Source organism: Eretmochelys imbricata, chromosome 2 (assembly GCF_965152235.1).
Source record: "Eretmochelys imbricata isolate rEreImb1 chromosome 2, rEreImb1.hap1, whole genome shotgun sequence".
Taxonomy (NCBI): Eukaryota; Metazoa; Chordata; order Testudines; family Cheloniidae; genus Eretmochelys; species Eretmochelys imbricata.
In genome coordinates this window covers 116,765,376-116,789,220 of record NC_135573.1, presented here as the reverse complement: position 1 = coordinate 116,789,220, position 23,845 = coordinate 116,765,376, and the positions used below count along the sequence as shown (strand labels likewise).

The 23,845-nt window shown below is 42.6% G+C and overlaps 1 protein-coding gene across 1 annotated transcript in view; it reads left to right on the top strand.

Moving 5' to 3' along the window:
• The window catches only part of LY86 (lymphocyte antigen 86), a 32,740-nt gene extending 9,283 nt beyond the window's left edge, over nucleotides 1–23,457 (top strand). The window contains exons 2-5 of the mRNA XM_077810679.1: nucleotides 11,447–11,533; nucleotides 12,354–12,482; nucleotides 18,894–18,946; nucleotides 21,933–23,457. Of these exons, the coding sequence (XP_077666805.1) occupies nucleotides 11,447–11,533; nucleotides 12,354–12,482; nucleotides 18,894–18,946; nucleotides 21,933–22,016 (353 nt within the window). The 3' untranslated portion in view covers nucleotides 22,017–23,457. The remainder of the gene's footprint in view (nucleotides 1–11,446; nucleotides 11,534–12,353; nucleotides 12,483–18,893; nucleotides 18,947–21,932) is intronic.
• The last annotated feature ends 388 nt before the right edge of the window (nucleotides 23,458–23,845 follow it).

Sequence of the window (23,845 nt, the reverse complement as noted above, 5' to 3'; positions counted from 1 at the left end):
CTGACCAAGTTCTTTGTCCTGGAACTTTGGACAATCTTTAAATATTCTGGGCCCAGGTCATAGAGAGCTTTGAAAGTAAGGACTGAGTCCTTGAACGTCATTCAAAATTCTATGGGAAGCCAATGTAGTGAGTGGAGGACACATCTCATGTGTTTGCTGTAGCCTGTGTCACTGAGGAGTTATGCCACAGCATTATGAACTAGTTGGAATTTCCTAAGTGCTGTATGCTCATGCCCAGGTCTGTTGCATGGCTGTCATCCCACTGAGAGATGGGTCAGGCAGACACAGATCTGAGTTTGCTCTATTCTTATGTTTCAGATTTGTCTTCTCAAAGGTCATAGACCCAGGCTAATCTCTGTTATTTAACATGAAGCATGGTCAGTGCTCTGTTCCGAAATCACCACTATGTCAGCAAGAAAACTATCCACAAACAACAAGGTGCTGGAAATGTTTCCTCAGAACATTTGCAGATAACTCCAGAGCACATTCAGCAATAAAGAGAGATTAGACTCCAGTTGATTTTTCAGGTCTGATGAAACACAAAACAAATGTGTGCACAGGCACTGGTTTCCTCTGAGCCCCGCGGGTGCTCAACCCCCTGCTCCACCCTAGGTCCCAGCCCCAACCCCAAGGTCCAACCCTGTCCCACCTCTTCCCACCCCCACTCCATCCCCGCCCCGCCTCTTCCCGCCCAGTTCTGCCCCTCCCCCTCGCCCCCAGTGCCTCCTGCATGCCATGGAACAGCTGACTGTGGCGGGCAGGAGGCACTGGGAGGGAGGGAGGGGGAGGAGTTGATCAGTAAGGCCGCCGGTGCATGGTAGGCCCTGGGGGGAAAAAGAGAAGGAGCTGGCTGATGGCCGCCAGTGACTGCTCAGCAACCACTAATTTTTGTATTCACCTATGAATGTGTGCCAGGGCCAGATTAAGGCAATCTCATACCTTAGGCTCACCACCAGACCCGGCCTTCTCCACAGCCCTTCCTTTGCCCCACAGCCTCCCACCCCCACCGTCAGTGCACCCTTGGTGTTATACTGCTCTCTGCCCCCCACAATAGACCCATCCCACTCCAGAGGCAGCAGCAGCAGCATGGGTCTCTTTTTCCATACCAGGACTGGCAATAGGGGGCCTTCAGTACAAATCCCAGCTACACTGGTAAATCTGATTGGTGGGTGGATAGGATGAGTCTACTGCATTCTTCTCCTCCTGCCACACTTCGTTGACTTAGCACTGTCTACACCAGGGGTTAGGTTGGCTTAACTACGTTGTTCAGGGGGGTGGATTTTTCACACCCCTCAGCAATGTAGTTGGGTTGACCTAACTTGGTGCAGATGTGGACTTAGGCAGACAGTGCATCAGTTAGGGCTCATCTAACTTCTGAAACATAGGTCAACCTAGCTACATCAGTGAGGGGTGTGGAAAATTAAGCCAACCTAAGCCGGGCCACTGTTGACAGCGCTAGATCAACAGAAGAATCCTTCCGTCAACCTAGCTACCATCTCTCAGAGAGGTGGATTTACTACAGTGACTGAGGAATCCCTTCCTTCACTGTAGTAAGCGACTACACTGCTGCTGTGGCATTTCTAGTGTAGACATACCCTTAACCTCAGCCTGGTTTTTCAAGCTTTTATTGGCAACAGTGAGGTCTAGAAACTTTCCCTTTTTCAATTCTGATATAATCACTTGACTCTGGGAGCTGAGACCTCAGGCGTAAGCATGTAGTGCCCACACTTAATCCAGCCCTTTTGTACGTAATTGCTACTTGCAATATTGCCAACCCCAAATGTTTGATACTCATGAGTCAGACTAAAAAAAAAATCATGACATCAGCTTGAATATCATGAGCTTTAAAAAAATTATTACATTTTTTAGGATCTTCTGGGTTTGAGACTTTCAGTTGCACATTTTCAAGCTTTTCTCTGCCACCATAATGAGGGCTAGAAACTTACTCTTTCAGAAATGATAGCTGAGATTTACACATAATCACTTATCTCCAGGAGCTGGGGCTTTAAGTAATGCAATAAATATCACACAAGTTTGCAGCACTATTGCAGTAGGGTGCACAGGTCCTTTGCAGCCCCAAAGACATGTGACATTCCTCCCACTCCACCTCTATGATGCCTACATAAGCCAAATGTTGTGTGGTTTTGGAGACAAAACCCAGCAGGAATTCTGCACTGGGTTTCAGTGTGCATCTCTGAGCTAAGTGAAACGCCAACCTGCACTTGAAGATTCAAGTTAGCAAACTCAATGTTGACCATGACTCTGAGGTCAGTGTAGACCAGGACACAGTGTGCTCAGCCTGGTGTCAGCTAATCATGATTAAACCCTTTCAGCAGCAGAGCTACCCAGGGTTTAATCACCATTAGTGGACGTGAGTTATACAATTTGTTCTGCTCTACACTGAACGCAAAGTCACCATCAGCACTGCGTCAGCTAACTCCGTTCTTCACAACCATGTTCCAGCATGGTTCAGTTTTGGAGTGAAGGCAAGTCCTAAGTGGAGGTTCATCAAATAGAGTGTACATGTGCAGAATCTGAGACTTTCATTCTGCTTCAACAGAGGCCGTCTCAGTTCGCTATGAGTGGGTTCCACTGCGTTTCAAATCTCTCTCTGCGGGTTAAATCTCTCTCTCAGCTTAATTTATTCAAATAGACATTAAAAGGGAAGTGTTGAGGGAATGCATAAATGATGGCATCCAAAGCAGTTAATTATTCTTTATCTCCTTTGTTCACTTGGATGCTGTGAGGGTTAGTTTTCTTAAGAGCTTTGAAGGTGAAAAGTGCTGTTTAAGTGCCTAGTATTTTTACCCTCATGCTCAATTTCCAGTTCCTGCAGCACTTTACTGTCCTTGTGTGACCCTAATAAAGTCATACAATACACTCGCATTGTTTATCAGCTCCCAAAAGTGTGCTTTTGAAAGGCCGAAAGGTACCAGAATCACACTGGCGAGCTTTTCTAATGCTCTGAGATGTGCAGAGATGTGAACTCTGTCACACGAGCACCACAAAGCTCACATGATTGCTGCCTCTAATCTGCTGCACTCATTTATTATAATGACTTGGAAGCAGTGGTATTTTGGGGCAATATCAGATTACTTCAAGGTGAAATTGAACCCAGAGCAAGGTCAACAAGAGGGGGGGAAAAGACCGGCACAATTCTAGAAAAGACCATCAAAATGATTAGAACAGACCTTTTTCCACTGTGGCAGTCCAGTTTCCGCAATGCTGCAGGAGCGCTGGAGCAATTTGTATAGTGGAGGTGCTGAGAGCCTTTGAACCAAACTGTAAACCCTGGATATGATGGAAACCTCTTCAAGCCAGGGGGTGTAGCAGCACCTATGCAATGCTGTGGTAGTCATACCGATGTGAGGCCTGCTCAGGAAAACAAGGCAAGAAAAATACATCTTTTTTTTAATTGTAGCAAGTGAATTTCTTTGAAACGCCAACAACAGTATTTTGGAGATGGTCTACTCACTCTTCCAGAGTAATCCAATAGAATTCACCTACCGGCTACAAGAAATGTCAAACGAGATTAAAATCCAGCACTATGGTGCCACTGCGTGCAATGTGCCAGGCAATCTATATATAAATATGGACTGCAAGGAATATCCCGATAAACATTCAGGAAGTAGTGAAATGAGAGAAGTGCCATTGTATCTGATTTGTCAGATCAGTGAGGAGTGTTCCAGCTGATGGCTGATGAATAGCAGAGAGTCAAAAGGGGTTCCAAATTCTAGCTCACAAAGAGCAGTGCGGCCCTGGTGAAAGCTGCAAACTCAATGTTGAATACAATCGAAACCTCAGTAGCATCCGTGGGTCCTATTATGTTCAAAGAAGGGGACAGAACTTCAGCTGTAGTCAATCATTCAGACCAGCTGAGGATCTAGCTGAGTATTTGTACCTGAAAGTAGTCATGTGAAAGTAGTCAGAACCAGAGATAGGCTTGACCCAAAACTGCAGATCTAGACACCCCAATGCCTTGAGAAAGTTCAGATCTAGTTCCAAATGCTGGGACTCAGACCCATCTCAAGCTAAAATATAAAGACATAAAAATGCCTATTTTTCCGTTAAGCATTTACTTGCAAAAAGCTACATGTTTTTGCAAAATTTCAATAATCATTTCAAATGTTGGTAACATATCAAAGCTGAACTGGAATAGCAAACTATCTGAAACCTGAAGAAGAGTTTTTAGCTTTAATTATGGAAGAGATAACAGATTGAAGGAGTGGGTGGAGGAACGACTGGGATCTGGGAACATACAGTACTGTGCACTATGAAGTGTTGCAGGAAAGGGAATCATCGTGTATTTTATAGTCAAAACGGTAAATGTTTTTGCTTTGGGTATGTGAAAGACATAACATGTAATATTTTTTTTTCAGTCTAAATGAGTCACTTCTGACTGAGGCAAACAAGAAAGAACAAGTATAAAGTCTCCATGAGACAAAACACATTGATTCACTCTTGGAACATTGTGCATCTGAAAATGGAAATGACAGCTGCTCCTGTAGGAGCCAGGGGATTCCTCCACATTTAAAGGGCCAGTATAGAAAAAGCAGAATGGTCTCTCCTTTCAGCTACATAGCTACACAGGCACAGTAAAATTTGCAGACATCTTTATTTAACAACAAAAAAAGCCTACTTTGGGTTCTCTAGGTTCCTTTAGCTGCACCCACTCTGCCTGCTTCTCACTGGCAGTGCAGCTCATCCTACCTTCTCCTTACTCAGGAAGAATGGTTACCAAGAGGTCCCATCTCCACTACAGAGCTATCATGTTGGATTGTAAAGTTCTAGACTGATGTACCATAGAGAGATGGTCAGAAATGTGTGTCCCCACCCCCAGTGGAAAGTTTTGACTTTTCAGCAAAAAGTCAAAAGCCATAAAATTTCTATTGGGAAATTCCACGGCAGATTCTCATGTGAGCTGTCGTTTGAGTGCCTCAGACCTCCATTCTCCTCTACAGCCATGGTCTCTGGACAGACTACACCTTGCATGATGCACCACAGTCTTGACTCCTGGAGAACTATTGTGGCGTCTCATGGGGAGTTCCATGGCCAAAGCGCATTGTGGAAGATGTAGTCCGGCTGGAGAGCCCAGCCCATAAAGGAGAACAGGGGCATGAGGCACCTGAATTGCAACTCCCATAAGTTCAATTTTTCAACAAAAAGTCAACCTTTTCCACAAAAAGCAGACACCTTTTATGAAGAACTTCATTTTGTCAAAAACCCAGTTTTCCACTGAAAAACAGTTTTAACTAAAAAATTTTGACCAGCCTTCGGGCCGTGATTCAGTGAGATGGTTAAAAAACAGACCCATCCCATTTAAAAGAGCAAGACCAAACTGTAGTTGTTGCAATATAATTTTGTAACCGTGTCCCCCGATGAAAACTTAACTGTTGGGACTTTTAACCATTCAACCATCTGTAGCTCTTATGCAAGCTCAACGTATTACAGAAAGCAGTGGCAGCTGCAACTAGAGCAATGCTGGTTGATACATTTGAGCCACTGACTCCTGATTAGTCCAAAATCTGAGCAGCTGCTTCCTACACTTTATCATCACACTTTCCATTAAATACAGAAGTGAGAGATTCACTTGCAGAAGCAAAGAGGAAACCAACCCGAGAGGGGACAGAGAAAAGTGGGGAGGAGGCCCTAGATGCTTTAGAGAAAAGAGAAGTCTAAAACCATATTTCCCACAAGAGCAAGAAATGACTCTTTTCACCTCATTGTAATGACTTTTGAAACCAAAGTTGCAAAACAAGAAGTGACAGAAAGAAAAAAGAAACCAAGCTATCAGGTCCCTCTGACTCTTGTGTAACTGTTAAACAGCTCCCTTGGCACCATCCTTTTCTAGTCCGTCACACAACTAAAGGGACTTGTTCATTGAAAGAAAAAATAAAATGCAGCTCACTGGCATGAAGCCTTGGGCAAATATCATTGCCTTTTTGTCTCACTGCTTTATTTTATAGTTATTTTTAAGAACAGAAATTAAGTTTCGGGTGGTCCTTTGGAGAGCTTACATGCTTCCCCGGTCTAGGATTGTTTGGGGTTTCTTTTACGATATTCGCCCCTCTTCTCTTCATTGCCTCTTGCTTTTTCCTTTCCATTTGTGCATTTGAGTCACCGGACTTCATTACTTACAGGTTCCCTCCACGCTTTCATCCCTGCTTGCCCCACCTTCCAGTCACATGTATAGTTTAAACTTGTGGGAAGGGGAGGACCATTGTAAAGACCGCATTCAAACTGGACACAATGCACTGCTGCCACAGCAACCCAGCCTCACAGAAGACAATCTTGACTCCAGCTTGGGGCGCCATTTCAGATTTTGATGGCAGGGAGAGGGGCAACTTTAACCACAATTTCAGGGGCTACTTAGGCACCTGAAAACTCTAGGATTTTTTTTGCAGATAATAACTTCGAAATTAGCTGATTGGAGCACTGTATCTAATTCCTATATAAAAAAAAAGAATTAAATATTAGACCCACTTAGCTCTAATACTAACATGTTCTCACATCTTATGTCAAGTCACTTAAGGGACACTGGTTAGGTTTAAAATTTTAATGTATATTCTTACTTTGTTTCTAACTCTTGATTACAACAATTGAAAGGTTTCAGAGTAACAGCTGTGTTAGTCTGTATTCGCAAAAAGAAAAGGAGTACTTGTGGCACCTTAGAGACTAACCAATTTATTTGAGCGTAAGCTTTCGTGAGCTACAGCTCACTTCATCGGATGCATACTGTGGAAAATACAGAAGACGTTTGTTTTTATACACACAAACCATGAAAAAAATGGGTGTTTATCGCTAGAAAAGGTTTTCTCTCCCCCCCCCCCCCATCCTACTCTCCAGCTGGTAATAAGCTATAATTTCAGAAAGGGGAACTACACAAAAATGAGGAGGTTAGTTAAACAGAAATTAAAAGGTACAGCACCAAAAGTGAAATCCCTGCAAACTGCATGGAAACCTTTTAAAGATACCATAATAGAGGCTCAACTTAAATGTATACCCCAAATTAAAAAACATAGTAAGAGAACCAAAAAAGTGCCACCATGGCTAAACAACAGAGGCAAAGAAGCTGTGAGAGGCAAAACAGTCATCCTTTAAAAAGTGGAAGTTAAATCCCAGTGAGAAAAATAGAAAGGAGCATAAACTCTGGCAAATGAAGTGTAAAAATATAATTAGGAAGCCTGACTTCAGTACTGGGCAAACTGGTTATGACTTAAGTAAACAAAATTGTCAGACACATAGATGAACATAATTTGTTGGGGAAGAGTCAGCATGGTTTTTGTAAAGGGAAATCATGCCTCACCAATCTACTAGAATTCTTTGAGGGTGTAAACAATCATGTGGACAAGGGTGATCCAATAGATATAGTGTACTTAGATTTTCAGAAAGCCTTACACAAGGTCCCTCACCAAAGGCTCTTAAGCACAGTAAGCTGTCATGGGATAAAAGGGAAGGTCCTCTCATGGATTGGTAACTAGTTCAAAGATAGGAAACGAAGGGTAGGAATAAATGGTCAGATTTCAGAATGGAGAGAGGTAAATAGTGGCATCCCCCAGGGATCTGTACTAGGCCAAAGCCTATTCAATATATTCATAAAGATCTGGAAAAAGGGGTAAACAGTGAGGTGGCAAAATTTGCAGATGATATAAAATTGCTCAAGATAGTTAAGTCCCAGGCAGACTGCAAAGAGCTCAAAAGGATCTCTCAAAACTGGGTGTCTAGGCAACAAAATGGCAGATGAAATTCAATGTTGATAAATGCAAAGTAATGCACATTGGAAAACATAATCCCAACTATACATATAAAATGATGAGGTCTAAATTAGCTGTTACCACTCAAGAGAGATTTCAAAGAGAGTTGTTGGAGTCACTGTGGATAGTTCTCTGAAAACATTCACTCAATGTGTAGCAGCAGTCAAAAAAGCCAACAGAATTTTGGGAATCATTAGGAAAAAGGGATAGATAATAAGACAGAAAATATCACATTGCCTCTATATAACTCCAGGGTACGCCCACATCTTGAATACTACATGCAGATGTGGTCGCCCATCTCAAAAAAGATATATTGGAATTGGAAAAGGTTCAGAAAAGGGCTGTTTTGCCTAACCAAAAATGGTTAGACGTATGGAACAGCTGCCATATGAGGAGAGATTAATAAAATTGGGATTTTTCAGCTTGGAAAAGAAATGACTAAGAGGGGATATGATAGAGGTCTACAAAATCATGACGAGGGTGGAGAAAGCAAATCAGGAAGTGTTACTTACTCCTTCTCATAACACAAGAACTAGGGGTCACCAAATGAAATTAATAGGCAGCAGGTTTAAAAAAAAACAAAAGGAAGTATTTCTTCACACAACGCACACTCAACCTGTGGAACTCCTTGCCAGAGGATGTTGTTAAAGCCAAGAGTATAACAGGGTTCAAAAAAGAACTAGATAAGTTCATGGAGGATAGATCCACCAATAGCTATTTGCCAGGATGGACAGGGATGGTGTCCATAGCCTCTGTTTGCCAGAAGCTGGGAATGGGTGACAAGGGATGTATCACTTGACGATTACCTGTTCTGTTCATTCCCTCTGGGGCACCTGGCATTAGCCACTGTCAGAAGACAGGATACTGGACTAGATGGATCTTTGGTCTGACCCAGTAGGGCCATTCTTGTGTTCTGAAATCATCACATATCCACTTGACTCCAGGAGCTGGGGCTTTAAGGAAAACAATTATCATGAGACTCATGATAAAATCATGAGAGTTGGCAATACTGCTTTAACTTCTATTTAAAGGCTAGTTACTTTCCAAAAGGCTCTTAAACACAACATTACAGTGATTGAGTTGCAGTTCTCACAAGAGAATATTTAAAACCAAGCAACAAGAAAATTCCATATTTTAAAGTTGAGAAAAACATTGAGACTTCTACGGTATATCAGGGCCACTGCAGGCAGGAAAGGAAAATAAACAGGCACAGGAGCTCTGGGCAGCTCTTCCTCTTGAGAGAAAGTTGGAGGGTCAATTCTTCTACTCCTTAATCCAGTAAAACTTCTATTGCCATCGGTGCCTCTCCTCCTAGATATTAACATGTGCTTAATAACTATGTATTTCATACTTAAATATCCCAGCCATCTTATCCAGGGCTACACATTGGCTCAGGGACTACATTTTCTGGTATATTCTGAACAGTTATAAGCACACAGATGGTGCCCAGTGAATAATACAAATCATGATAATAATCGTCAACTTTATGGACTCTGCGGATGCAATTTTTATTCTTTGTTCTGGAATTGGCCTGGATACAGCTGAAACCCTAAGAATTTGAGGCATAAACACATCTGATACTTTTATGACACTTTCTGATTCCTTCCTTTTCTCGAACTTAGAACAAAAAAATGACAAAACAAAATGATTTTCAGTTAAAATGCACAGCAGGCATTGCCACCTCTTGGGAGTTAAGCGATCTCCTCTCTTCTGACTCTCATTCTCCATCCTTCCTGACCTCTGTGCTGCTTTTCATGCTGTCAACCATGGCATCCATCCTAACCTCCTGGGACCATTTCCTGGAGTCTCAGAGAACTGGCCGCCTTGGTTTGGCTCCCATCTATCAGAGTCCTCTTTTTTTTGCAGCATGCAGCAGAGAGATAGGCTGGTCTGTTGGATAAGGAGTTAGCCCTGAAAGACCTGGGTTCTACTCCCCCCCATGGACTTCCTGCATGATCTCAGGCCAGTGTGTTAAGGACAGAGTTTCAAAACCTTTTAGGCACCCAAAGATGCAGCTAGGCATCTAGTGGGGTTTACAAAGTACCTAACCTTCTAGGCACTTTTGAAAATCCCACTAGGTGCCTAAATACCTTTGAAAATCTGGCCTTTAGAATGAGTGTGCCTCAGTGCCCCTGCTCTACCTCACCAAGGGGCTGAGGAGAAATAGGTTAGACCTTGTGAGGCGCTCAGATACTATGGTGATGGGGCCACACAAGTACCACAGGAGAGTGGGAACTTCTCTATACCACTGCTAGCCCTTCCCTGGGTTTTGGCCCCTTCGTTTCATGTATGTCCCCAAATCTCCACCTTTTCTGAGTGTAACCTTGGCCCAGAGGGCTTGGCTGTATTATTTCTGAGTCCCCTGTGTTATCTCTAAAACAACCTCCTCCCTCCCACCCACCCACTTCCCCAGGGATTCCTGTTTTACAGGAGCAGAGAGTCCTGTGGCACCTTATAGACTAACAGACGTACTGGAGCATAAGCTTTCGTGGGTGAATACCACTTCGATGGATGCATGTAGACTTCCAGATCCTTAACTTAATCACCAGCCCTTTCTTGTCTTAATCGCCCTCCCTCTGTTTGTAAACAAAATACTGACTCCCTGCCCCAGGGGCACATTTCCTCTGCAGAACTTACATTTCACACCAATGCTTTGCTGTAGCTTCACCTGGGAGCTCGCACACCTCCTGTATGAAACTCAGGAGACGCTCCCGCCCCACTTTGCCCCCCGAAATGGCTCCCCGCTAGAATTACAAAGATGTGAAACTGTCCCTATCCCACCATTTCCAGATCAATAAAATGTCACATGCAAAGCCCGGGCTAAGATTTTCAAAAAATAGGAGCCTAAAGTTAGGCTCCTATGTTCTTAGCTAGGCACTAAGTGACCTGATTTTCATTCACCAGGCAACTTCCCCTGAAGTCAACCATGGTTTCTAAAATGTTCTGAACAGGTTTGTTTTGGTCTGTGCCAGGGGTTCTCAAACTTCATTGCACTGTGACCCCCTTCTAACAACAAAAATTACGACACAACCCCAGGAGGGGGGACCGAAGCCTGAACCTGCCCGAGTCCCACTGCCCTGGGTATGGGGGGCCAAAGCCAAAGGGATTCAGCCCCAGGCACAGGGCCTGTAACCTGAGCCCTGCCACCAAGGCTGAAGCCCTAGGGCTTCCGCCCCGGGTGGTGTAAGTTTGGCCCCAGCAAGTCTAATGCCAGTCTAATGGTGATCTCATTAAAAAGAAGTCACGACCCACTTTGGGGTCCTGACTCACAATTTGGGAACCGGTGGTCTACGCTTGCAGTTAAACCAGGTTCAGCACTGGCTCAGCTGCAATTGTTGTCGACACCCAGCATCAGAAATGGATATGCTGACAAAGCCTTAAAGTATTAAATAATTTAAGGACTGGCCAGGTCCTAATGGCTAGAAAGGAGGAAGGTGGAGGGGGAAAGGATTCCGGCTGAAAGCAAACGTAGTTGGGATTAGTGTGATGTCAGTGAAACAGGCACAGAGCAGTCTAATCCTTTTGCCACACGATGTCGGAGTTTGGGGATTATGTTTGGGAGAATTTCAAAGAAAATATGTATGACTTGATTTTCATAAGGATTCTATTCTTTTATCATTATTTTTTATGAAGTAGAGTTCCCATGCACTGGAAATAAAAGTAAAAATCAATTGCCTGTTACCTTTTGACAGATCCCGTGCAAGATTTTGCTCTTAGCATCGATGGTTGTTCCAAAATCTTAACGAATACTTTTGACATCAGAGCTGCAATGATCTTAAGTAAGTAAAGTGCTGTTTTTGAGTGTTACAAATAAGATACTTCACTGGGCATGTGTCGGTGTTAAAGAGGATCTAATGAATAATAATCAAGTGCTTTTGATAAAACATGAGAGGGTTTATTGCTCTCATGCGAGGGTCCAGGGGCTCAGACACAGATTGGGCCTCAGGAGGCATAGATTCTCTTCTCAGCTGTGTCTCTGACCTGCTACGTGACCTTGAGCAAGTCACTTCACTCTGCCCCCACCCCCATGCCTTTGGTTCCCCTCCCTCCATCCCTTTGTCAGCCTGTTCACTTGTAAACTTGTTTGGGCAGGGGGTTGTCCTTTGTGTATTGTCTTCACTCCTCCGGAGTTAGCCTAGATAGAGAGTGAGAGCGACCACACTGTGAAATAACACTTGAGCTGCTGTGGCTCACTGGTGTGCAGCACTAAGACTTCTGGGGGCAGGTCTGTTTTCGGGGATCACAAGCAAGACAAATTTGAGGGTTATATTACAATCATTGCACATGCTTGTTCACAACCCCTGACTGCAAGGTTTGAATCCAGTAGCCTCAAAAGGAAGCTACTCTTCATTCAGTACATGTCTTGTTTTCTACCACCAGGGACATTACAGGGCAGTTTCTGTATTGCATAGTGTTCTATGGATTCAGGAACCCTCAGTGGAGTTGGGGCCTAAATAAGAAAAGAATAGGATCTTTTTAAAACAAATAATAAACTAATTATTTAATTCATTTAATTAATACATTAATTATAAAGTAAATAATAATAGCTCAATTTCCAAACAGTTCTCTCCCTGAACTCTTCTTCTGTTTTCTGCGTAGGACACAACATCAAGGAACTGTCTCTGAACGTTAATCTCATCATAAATGGGAAGAGTATCCTAGCCTACTCACAGAAACTTTGTGAGCCGAATGACCGCAGGTTTATTTTCTGTGGAAAGAGAAAAGGAGGTAATTTTACCTAGCACACTAAACACTTGATGGGTGCTGAACACTGCAAACGGGACACACCTGCTGTGCGGCTGAATGTACCGCTACTTCCTAACATTCTGTGGACTTCAACAGAATGTCAGTGAATGACAGCAACACAGTAGGGGAGCGTCATTTTACTTTTAAAGTCTTCTTTTTGCATAACGGGCTCACTAGCTTGTGTTTTAATGGCACAGAGGTCTGAGTGCTATATACATCAGAGTTCAAGGGAAATTTAGAAGGATAATCTATAACTCAACATATAATGTAAATAAGTAGCATGGGCCTACACCCCTTATGTTCAGTAGCAGTCTTATTTCAACAAGACTGTTTGCATGTCTGAGGACTATTGCAGGATTGTCTCCTATTTTTGTAAAAGCAAGGGCTGAGCTAATGAACAAGATTACTTGAGAAATGTCTCCTATCTAAAAAGTTGTGTTTCCTGTTCACTGATCCATAATCCTTTCATAGAAGTTGCGCATGAGTAAGGATTAAAGACTGCAGCATTTGGACCATGATACATTTTGGTACTATCTAAGGTGTTTGGTTTTATTTAAGGATCTCTGATAATAATAAATCCTTACTCTTCCTGATTCCATGCTCATCTCTTTGGGCTGATTTGAAAAGAAAGGTGGGTGGAGGGCAATTTCCCAGGGAGTTAAGAGAATGGCAGTTTAGTAAGTTAGCTTTGAAAGCTATTTTTCCCCAGTCACCTGCATCTCCATCAGCACTATGATAATTCATTTTCCTGTAGGGCTGTGGCTTTGGTGACCATGCACTGTACTGTTGACAAGATGGCCTCAGGGGAATTGCTAAGACATTTCACACAGTACAGAGATATCAAAAAGAATAGCAGAGAAATACTGCACAAGCAACCAATTATGTAAATTCTGCAAGCCAGACAGACAGAAAAATTAAATTCAGAAGCTTTCTCAATAGTGTATTGAATTAAAGAAAAAATAAGATACCCACAGCCCTACTGGAAGACTGTCTTATTCTGACGAAGTGCTCAATAACACCCTGTAGAAAACACATTAAGGAAACCTAGAGTCGATCCTGAGCCCAGCACAAGCTGCTGTTTACACCTTAAGCCACATAGCCAAACCCTTCTGGGGTTCGCAGCAGGTCCTTAATCTTAACCTGGCAGGGAGATTGTTTTCACTAATTGAAGTACATCAGGATATAAAACAACACTTGATTGTTTAAATAATGCCATGTATCTTCATTTAGAAGCTGCCCTCAATTAATAACAGAACCTTATCACACAGTTGTTAATAGAAGCCATGTTCTTCCCATGCAATCCACAGAGGGAAGCGGTTAAGTTTGCTAGATGATGGGGCTCCAAAATGGATAGTCAGTGTACGTTTTTACATTGTATTGTAATGCAGTTTGATCTCCAGCCCCACATAGAGCAGCTCAGCACAGCCACATTTGAAGGCTGTGTCTACACAAGCACTTTTGTCAGTATAACTTATGTCACTCAGGAGTGTGAGAAAACAACCCTCTGAGCGACATAAATCACACCAACAAAAGCACCGGTGTGGACAGCGCCATGTCAGCGGGAGATGCTCTCTTGCCAACATATCTACCACTGCTCGTTGACGGTGATTTAATTATGTTAACAGGAAAGCACTCTCCCACTGGCATAGAGCAGCTACACAGAAGACCTTACAGCGGCGCAGTGGTACAGCCATACCACTGCAAGGTCTCTAGTGTAGACGTAGCCCAGCTGTTTGCATTTTTGTTAAACTTGACCATTGCCGTGTGTAGAGAGGGCCATAATTTGAGCTGTCAAATATGAGGTAAAGGAAGTGTGAAGATGGCAGAGTGCTCTTTTTAGAGCTGAATTTTGTCAATTAGAGCCCCATCTTCATTGCACATTGAGTAACATTTGTAAAGCAAATTTTATTTGACCTCGGTTTAAATATAGTTGCTAGCTGGTTTTGATTGGCCACTTTAGTGAGAACAAAGACTGTAAAGCTTTCTCCTACCGCCCTCCTAAAAAAGCCACAGGCTTTAGAGTTTGTTCTGTTTATAGATCTTGTGGCTCTTTTTTGAGAGCACCAGGAATATCTGGTGCTGAGAGAGAGGAGGGTGTAGTGGAAAGGAATTGAGGAGGCGTCAAAGGTGGCAAATAGAGAACATTTTCCTTCCTCTGTTATCTTTTACTTCTATATCAGTGACTCATGATTGGAACAGTCTTGTCAGAACAAACATAGATGGATGTTTTACCAACATCTTCGTTTCAATTATAGTATTTGTTACCTATCTTTTTACTTTTATTTAAACAAATTGTATAATGGTCATAACCGGACTAGCAAAGCTGACGAGGTCTCTCAAACATGATTCTGAACAACTTATGTCTGTTTCTTTGAGATCTAAACCCATTACACTCTCTTCTGTTCCGCAGAAGGCAAAAAAGTGAATTTTAGTAGTGAAAAAAATCGTTGCTAAAGTCTTTGTGGTATTAAGTTTAGAGATGAGCTTCCTCCCTCTAGGGAGGAATTTTTCTGATCTTCGTTCATATCCCACACAAGAAAATAGTTACATAAGAGTTAGGGTTGCTCAAGTGTACTTCCCATTTACACAGTCACAAAAACCAGAAAAACCACACATTATGGTAACATTAGGATCAACATCCAGCACAACTCAGAGACCTTACCCAATTAATGCCCAAACACTCTCACAGACTTTGCAGCTGCACAAACTCACTTTTTCAGATCCAACACAGGACGCTCAAAGCACACACCCAATTTCTTGCAATCATACTCAACCAAAAAAACCTTCACTCGGACCTTAGTTACAAATTAACATACACATGTAATGGCTTGTGTGTATAATGTGTTACACTTGCAGAGTATTAGATGTGAAGTTAGGTATTTCTTTTGAGTGCAATTGTGAGGAAATGGACATGTATTCTCAGCAAGAAGCTAAACCACAGATCTGGGTTCTGGTCTGATCTGCCACATGACCTTGAGCAAGAAACTCATCCTCTCAACTCACTTTACGGTTGGGAGAAACTGAGGTGAATGATACTCACCCAGCTCCAATATTTATAGATGAGCACTGTTCAGATCAGTTCTGAACCAACAGAATTCATGGCAGTTGTGCCATCGAGTTGAATGGATGTAGGATCCAGCCCTAGATGAGCTAAGTATTACTGTATTATTACTCACACAGAAAAAAAATAAAAATTCTATAAAGGTTAAAAGCCCAGAAAAGGAAGAGGTGGGTGCAGATGTACTGGGGCCTTTGAACATTCTTACACTTGTTATACTGTATAAAGATTTTTAACCTAAGAAAGAGTTGAGAAAGAGGAGTCAGAATTTCATTATAGGTGTTTTGTCAGAAATGAGAGGCAGCTTCACAAGAACAAGTAACTTGAAGTAATTTACAGGAAATTCTTACTCGCTCCACTTCCTTCTGTAAATTGCTAGAGACCTGTTGATGGCAGGGAGAAGGAATACATTACTTTTGTTAGGAAGTAAGAGTGAAAAGAACCCACAAAATAGAAAAGAAAGCCTGAAGTCAGCAATACCTAGAGACCTTTTTATGATGTTCTGCAGAAAACCTCTTCAGTCATGTTAGCCCTTAAGAGAAGGGTTGAGCATGGAAGATAATGTCCCAAAAACACTGGCTGTTTTGCACTAACAGATGCTGTGACTTATTAGTATCTTGTACATATGAAGATGGAGGAATTTTTGACTGGAAAGTTTGCCATAATTTATAAATTGATCCCGTAAATAATATCAGTCTTTCACACTATATAACCTATGTGAACTCAGACAGGAAAGTTCCAAAGAGGCAATACTTTGCATTCAATGCACAAAGCTAAGTGTTTGTCTTAGTTATAATTACTGCAACTAATTCATCTCATTTGCCCCCCACTGATAGGTAAATGCAAGGGTTTAGGAAGATGCACTGTATCAAGAATACTATGTTAAACTGGAATCCCAAAAGCAAAACATGCATTCAGTTGGATTCAGCCTCGGGAGACACTGTTTTCTGCTGTAGCCCCAGCTCTGTAAAGTCCACGGAGAGGCAATCACAGTGGTTTCAGGGGCCTGGTTTAAACAACAGCCATGAAAGTGGGAGGTCCTGGTCAGCTAGAGGTTTGGTCGTAAAACCCAGTAGACCTATTGATTCAGAACATCTCCTGGGAGCCTCCAGTAACTGAAGAATAAAGCTGCTCTCTTCCCCCGCAGTAGAGGCCCACTTACTGGTGCAGGGGAGAAGAGTCCATTTCCCCATCTGTGTAATAGAGCTGATATTCATCCAGGTCGCAAAGGAATAGAACTCGGGGGTGCACAGCTCCTAGCCCCCTACTAAATTCCAGATCATCTCCACCAGACACCCCAAAGAATAGTACTGGTAGTGGTGGTTTCTGCTCAGCACACAGTAGTCCTAAGAATAGCTCCTGCTGCTATCACCTCAAGCAAGGGTGTGGCCACAACGCATGGCAGGACCTCAAGGTCTCCTAATGAGGGAAGTACATCTACAGCCCAGGATTGCCTTAATGTAGCCCTGGCAGGATGGTCAAAGTTTGCCTTATGGTGTAATAGGAAAAGTTAGCATCTACCTTCACCAGGGAGATACTAGCAGCCACACACATTCAGAAGCATGTGTGTTGTCTGATTTTGTCTAATTCAGTTTCAAACATAGGTTTTGCAAAGCTAGGACACCGCCATTTCACTTTCAATCCCTTGCCAGTTCTGAAATACTCCAGGGCTGACTCCATTGACTCATGTGATTTGTGAAGAGTCTCTATCTCCAGCTGGTAGGGAAGGTTTCAGAGCCCATACTTCCTCCACTTTTGTCCTCTGCTGCTATCCAGGACTTGTTGGGCAGTTTGATCCTGGTTCCGAGCTGCCTGTCCTACTTGCTGCATTTTCCTTCTCAAACACGGCCCACTGCAGGAGATTCTACAGAAAGGGGTTGCTTTCTGCATTGCACTGTCCACACCAGCACTTTACAAATAGGACAGCTCCCATCTACACCTCTGCTTCTGCAACTGCTTAAACCCCTGCACAAACTTTATTCACACCGAGTCCTAGCGTAATCACTGCCCAGCTGAGTAAAGTTGTGCAAGTGCGTCAATGTCTGCAGAATCCAGGCCTATAACTCCTTTCTAGGGTCTAGCAAAATGAAACAGAACAGGGTTTTGCTGTATTTTTAAAATTTTGAGTCATTACTCGATGCAGCAGAGAAGCCTCAGACTCTATGGCTCCTGCTTCATGCACAGAAGTGAGCAACCATGGCAACAGCTCTTTGAAAAGGAAAACGCTTCCCATGGCACAGGTGAAGCAGCTGGAGAGTCCAGGCCATGAGCCAGCTGTAGTCTAGTGAATTGGATTTAGGGTCAGCAGCCAAAATATCCTGAATTCTAATCCTAGTGTTGATGTCAACATTTTGGGCCCCTTAGGCAAGTCACTTGCTCTCTCTGCCTTAATTTCCTCTTTTAGTAAAGTGGGAGATAATATATAGGAATCTTGCAGCTGTGCATGAGGATCAGTTATTGCTTGTGCCATACTTTAAAAATGTGAAGTATAAGGTAGTAGTAAGAGAGACCAGGCTCAGACAGCAGTCAGGGAGCTGTAGAGATCAGTTACAGGAGAAAGGGTCCAGGCAGAGAGAAGACAGAAAAATTCACACAAAAGGATAAAATATTACTTCCCCCTCCCTGTCAAAGCAGAAGTGGCAGTAAATTTCACAGCTCATCTACGGGATAGGGCTCAGACATGCAGCTGCAGAGGACAATGAAGTGAGCAGACCCTGTATTTAAAATAGGAGAACTTTATTTCATGCAATGCCTGCAAAATCTGGCCCAATCAGAATGGCTCACGCATAGTGTCCACTAGTGCTGAAATCACCCTCCTTTCATGAAGCTCTCAATAATAAGCAGTGAAAAGGGAGTGAGTGTGCCTAGTGGTTAGAGGGCTGGAGACTGGAAGATGGGTTTCTATACCTGGCACTGACCTGATACCTTTGGCAAGTCGCTGAACCTCTGTGTATCTGTTTACTCACTTGTGAAATGTGTACTTCCACTACACTAGTATACTGTTCAGTAAACACTCAGAAGTCAGGTATCTCCGGATGGAATGTGCTTATTAACTGCATGAGCACTCAGTGACTGCTTCACCTTAGGCTCTCATAAACTGCTGTTCACACAGGTCTTACCTCAGAGGCTTACGACATTCATCAGCATAGACTCTCCTACACTAGGAAGATGGTCCATACCTGTACACTTCTCTCAGAGAGCTAGTGTCCCTAAAGATTTTTAAGTCCTAGAGCACTTGTCACTGACGGTTTCAGAGTATTGCTATAAAATAGGGCATACTATAAGCTGCTTGTTTTCTTTGTGCATTGCACAATCATCATCCATTTGTTTTTCAGAACATATCTACTATGAAGGGCCTGTCACGTTGGGAATCCATGAAATCCCTCAAGTAAGTTCCCTGCGGTTATGTCCTGAAATCTAAGTTACCTGACTAAGAGCAAAAAGCGCAATAATAATGGGTGATTTCGACTATCCCCATATCGACTGGGTAAATGTCACCTCAGGGCATGATGCAGAGATAAAATTTTTAGACAGCAAGAGTGACTGTTTCTTGGAGCAGCTAGTCCTGGAACCCACAAGGGGGGCAGCAATTCTTGATTAAGTCCTAACTGGAGCCCAGAATCTGGGCCAAGAGGTGACTATGCCTGAACCAATCAGTAATAGTGACCATAATGCACTTAAATGTAAGTTTTTCTTAAAGGGGATAAAAGCCCCCCAAAACCTACCATGGTAACATTTAACTTTGAAAAGGTGAACTACACAAAAGTGAGGATGCTTGTTAGATGGAAATTAAAAGGAGCTATCACAAGGGTTAAATGCCTGCAAGTATATGGGTACTATTTAAAAACACCGTAATAGAGGCTCAGACTAAATGTTTACCCCCAACCAGAAAAGACAATAAGAGGACTAAAAGAATGCCACCATGGCTGAAAATCAGAGTAACGTTTAGAAAGACATCTTGGAGTCACTGTGGATAGCTCTCTGAAAACTTCAGCTCCGTGAATAGCAGCAGTCAAAAAGGCTAACAGAATGTTAGCAACCATTAGGAAAGGGATAGAAAATAAGACAGAAAATATCACAATGCCACTCTATAAATTCAGGTGCTGCCACATCTTGCAATGCTGTGTCCAGTTCTGGTCACCCAATCTCAAAAAGAATAGAGTGGAACTGAAAAATGTTCAGAGAAGGGCAACAGAGATGATCAAGGATATGGAATGGCTTCCATACGTGGAAAGACTAAAAAGATTAGGGTTGTTCATCTTAGAAGAGCAACGACTAAAGGGGGATATGGTAGAGGTCTCTTAAATTGTGAATGGTGTGGAAAAAGTGAATGGAGAAGTGTTATTTACCCTTTCCCACAATACACAAATGTGGCATCATCAGATGAAATTAACAATCAGCAGCTTTAATACAAACAAGAGGAAGTACTTTTTCATACAATGCACAATTAACTGGTTGAGGTCATTGCCATGAGATGTTGTGATGGCCAAAAATGTAAGTGGGTTCAAAAAAGAATTAGGTCAATTCATGGAGGATAGGTCCATCAATGGCTATTAGCCAAGATGATCAGGCATGCAACCCCATGTTTGGAGCAACCCTAAACCTCTGACTGCCAGAAGCCAGGAAGGAAAGACTCAACTGCCCTGTTCTGTACACGTCACCTGAAGCTCTGGTACGGGTCACTCTTGGAAACAGGATACAGTGACAGACAGACCACTGGTCTGACTCAGTATGACAAGTCTTATGTCCTTAAGAACCACCACATGGTCCTACCAGAATGTCCCTAGTACAGCAACATATTCATTCTTCTAGTAACTGGAGGCTGGGGACATTCAGCACTGTAAGTTTCCCCCATGATTGTAGTTTGTCTCTCTAGTACACTGCCCTGCCCTGCCCTGACTCTTGCATAGGTAGCAAGGGAAGCAGCGCCTCCTGGTGATTCTTAAGAGGAAGGTCACCTCTGCAAGGGCCCATTAGCACCACTGGAGCAATTCTTTCTATACCAGTAGTTGCTGCAAGGATCTTAAACTCGCTGAAGACTTAAGATGAGAGTCGAGGGTAGTGGGGAAGGGGAAGAAATGGAGAAAGGAAGAAATGGAGAGGAGGTGAAAGGAGTTTGGAGTAGAAGACAACCTCTCTCTCCTCTCTTTTCCTTCCCATCAGTCCCTCCCTTCTACTCTCATTGGCCTATTTTACCCCCTCCCTTTCCCTGCTCATCTATTATGTCTTTGGAAGTAGCATACTCCATACTGAACCAATCTCCTGCTTGAATTTCAACAGACAGTCTCACAGTGCCAGAAACGCTGAAAGCCTCCTAGCCTCTGTTTACCTGCCCAGGCACAACTAAGCGCTGTGCTCGGCCAGGCAAAGACACCGAGCATTTGCCAAAGAGTTGATGAAGCCAGTGGAAGGGGGCAGAGGGGTCTAGATCAAAGTAGCCATTGGTTAAGAACTTACAGGTGGAGAGAATCATGGCCACCCAAACTAAAGTGTACAATCCCATTAAGCAGTCAAGGACCTATTACCGCTTCATTCTGCAGAGAAGACCAAATGTGGCTCAATAATCCAGAATTAAAACAAATTTTTGTGTTAAGTCCTCCTCTCAATCTCTTAAGTGAGCTTAGCCACCTGACTTTCCCAATACTTCTCTGGTTGGTAGGAGGAGAGAGATATTTTGACCTATGAAATTAGGATGTCCCCTAAGCCCAGGTCTACACATTTGGACCGTGCATAGTTTCTCTTCTACATTGGGCAGACTGCTGATGTGAAATTGTCCCCAGAAGGAAGCGTTATTGTTACTACCTCTTTTGTTGAAACTAAAATACAGCAAGTTCTGTCTGTGTCATGTGTTTCTACAGATGATACTTTTTTTAAAAATACCCAATTAATATGTTAACATCTGTGAAAATTCATCTGAAGTTATAATAGTGCAATATTTGAACAATAAGATTAGCGTGGGATGAATCCCAGTCAAAAGAACATTTCTCCCACTCTGATTACACAGCAGCTGCAAAGTAAAGAGAAAGCCTTAATAACAAAAGCCCAGGTGCAATTGTTTCAGAAAGAGCAAGAAAAGCTACATGGACCTGAAAGGAATTTTTAAATATCAAAGAGTTTTGTTTCCCTGTGGAAGCATTTACCACCATGTTTTAATTTTGAATTTGCTGCGCTACCAACATTTGACATCTACGAAGAGAGACATTTGGCAAGAAAAATGAGCCACACCTTTTACCACCATTGAAACATATTTGGACTGGAAGAGCTTTCAGGACGGGCATAACTATTTTAACGAAAAAGGGGACTCTCTCCTATGAAGAGAGGCAGTTCTGTACTATTTGTGTGCTAATCTAATGTTTTGCTTTTGTTTCACACAGGGAGAGTACAAAGTTTCAGTGAAGCTGTATAATGGAGACCATCTCACTGTTGCTTGTGCTGATTTTACCATAAAAAATAAATAATTTTTCCCCATATAAAGCAAAGAAGCGATCAGAAAGAGTTCATTTAAAGTGGTAGGTCACCAAAATAGTGCAAGCTTTGTAGCTAAGAAAGCTAGTTATATTCTACAGTGATATTGAAGAAAATAATTCCACTCAGAGGTTCGGGTGCTATTCTTGTTTATAATCCACTGCTTTTAGGAAGTCACTAGAACCCCAAGAGGTAATTTATCCTATGACATTCACTGTATTCCATTTGCTTTTGTTTCTATAATATATGGCTGCTTTAAAATAGCAAGAGTTTTAAACTCTCAAAAGCCTTCCAGTCCACTAACTACAGAACTGAATGAGACAGGCATTGCTCAGTGAGCTATCTAGCAGGAGGAGATCAGAGCTTGGTGCTTGAACTCCGCCCTCCTTTTTTCCTGGGCTATTGGAGGCAGGAGGGGACAAGGGCATGCCTGCTAGAGCTATGGCTTTTGTGACTGACACTCAGCAGGGAGTCCCAACCACAGAACCCTTTCCTACCTGAACTTGGTGCAACGAATGTCTGTCTCATTTTACATCCGCAGGATCCAATGATAGACTTAGATTGTCCCAGATTTCAATTTTGCTCAGTCTCACATGATATGGGATTTGGAACAGCCTTAGTTTAACTAAATGAGAGGCAGGCCAACATTATACCAGAGGAGAGGAGTTGCAGTTGCTGCATTAGGAGAGGAGGGCACAAGCACTGCCCAGGTCTTACTCTTATAAATTGACACCTTGGGAACCACTATATTGCACTCAGTCTCTGGTGGGGAGGAGGGAGTGCCTTACATTAACCCTTCCAAATTCAGTACTTACCTAGCACAGCGCCATTTTTTTTTTTTAAATTAAGCTTCCAGTATCTTACATTGGCTATTACAATATCAAGGTCAGAAAGGCACCCACCCCACAGTTAAACTCTCAACATGCATTCAGTATTACACACTTATCATTTGCAATCAATACAATATGAATGTTACAAAAAGCTGCAGATGCCAGCTGATTTATTAACGGTGAAGAAAACCAAATTATTTATGTTCAGGAAGACATAAGGATAGTAGGGGAAAGGCCTACATGATGTGGAGGCCTCTTCAGATATCCTGATTGCAGCATTCATCCACATACTTTTATAGAAGTTACAGCATAACCTCACTGTAGCCCTGTAGTCCTCAATGGGGATAGAACATCCCCAGCACTTTCTGTGTAGACTCTTTTTAATAAACCCATGAAAAAGAGACCAAAGAATGTGAACAGAAGTATTACACCTGCTATTTGAGCAATCCTTGTGTCATATCTGCTCTCTGGAGTAACAGCACTCCACTCTTTGATTTTTTGGATCAGCTTTTTTGTTTTTTATGTCCTTTTTAATGGCTTGTGAACCATCCTGCTTATATGCTATTATGTCCATCTGCTTCTCAATAAAGTCATATGAAAAAAAGAGTCCTTTATGTTCTTTTTTCTGTTTAGGTATTTTGCCCCTGAGGTCCACCCAAAAGGTAAAGCAAGCAACTCATCAAAAAAGTTACAATTTCTTGCTTGAAACTTGAATATCCTCTCCTCCCTGGCTTTAACAATGCAGAGAAATATCAGGATAAGAGAGACAAGCCATCTTCAGTACTCTCAGGAAGGACCATTCCCCAGCTGTTGCCCCCAGATCTCGTCAGAAGAATACATCTCTGAACAAACAGTGCCCCCGATAAATAACCATTGTGTTCTGAGATGGTCCTCCATTTCCCATCCATGCAGTGGACCTGTTAAACTCAGTTTCACCAACTGTGTTCAAGTCTTCAGGGACTTGATCTACACTATGAAGTTTTACCATGACT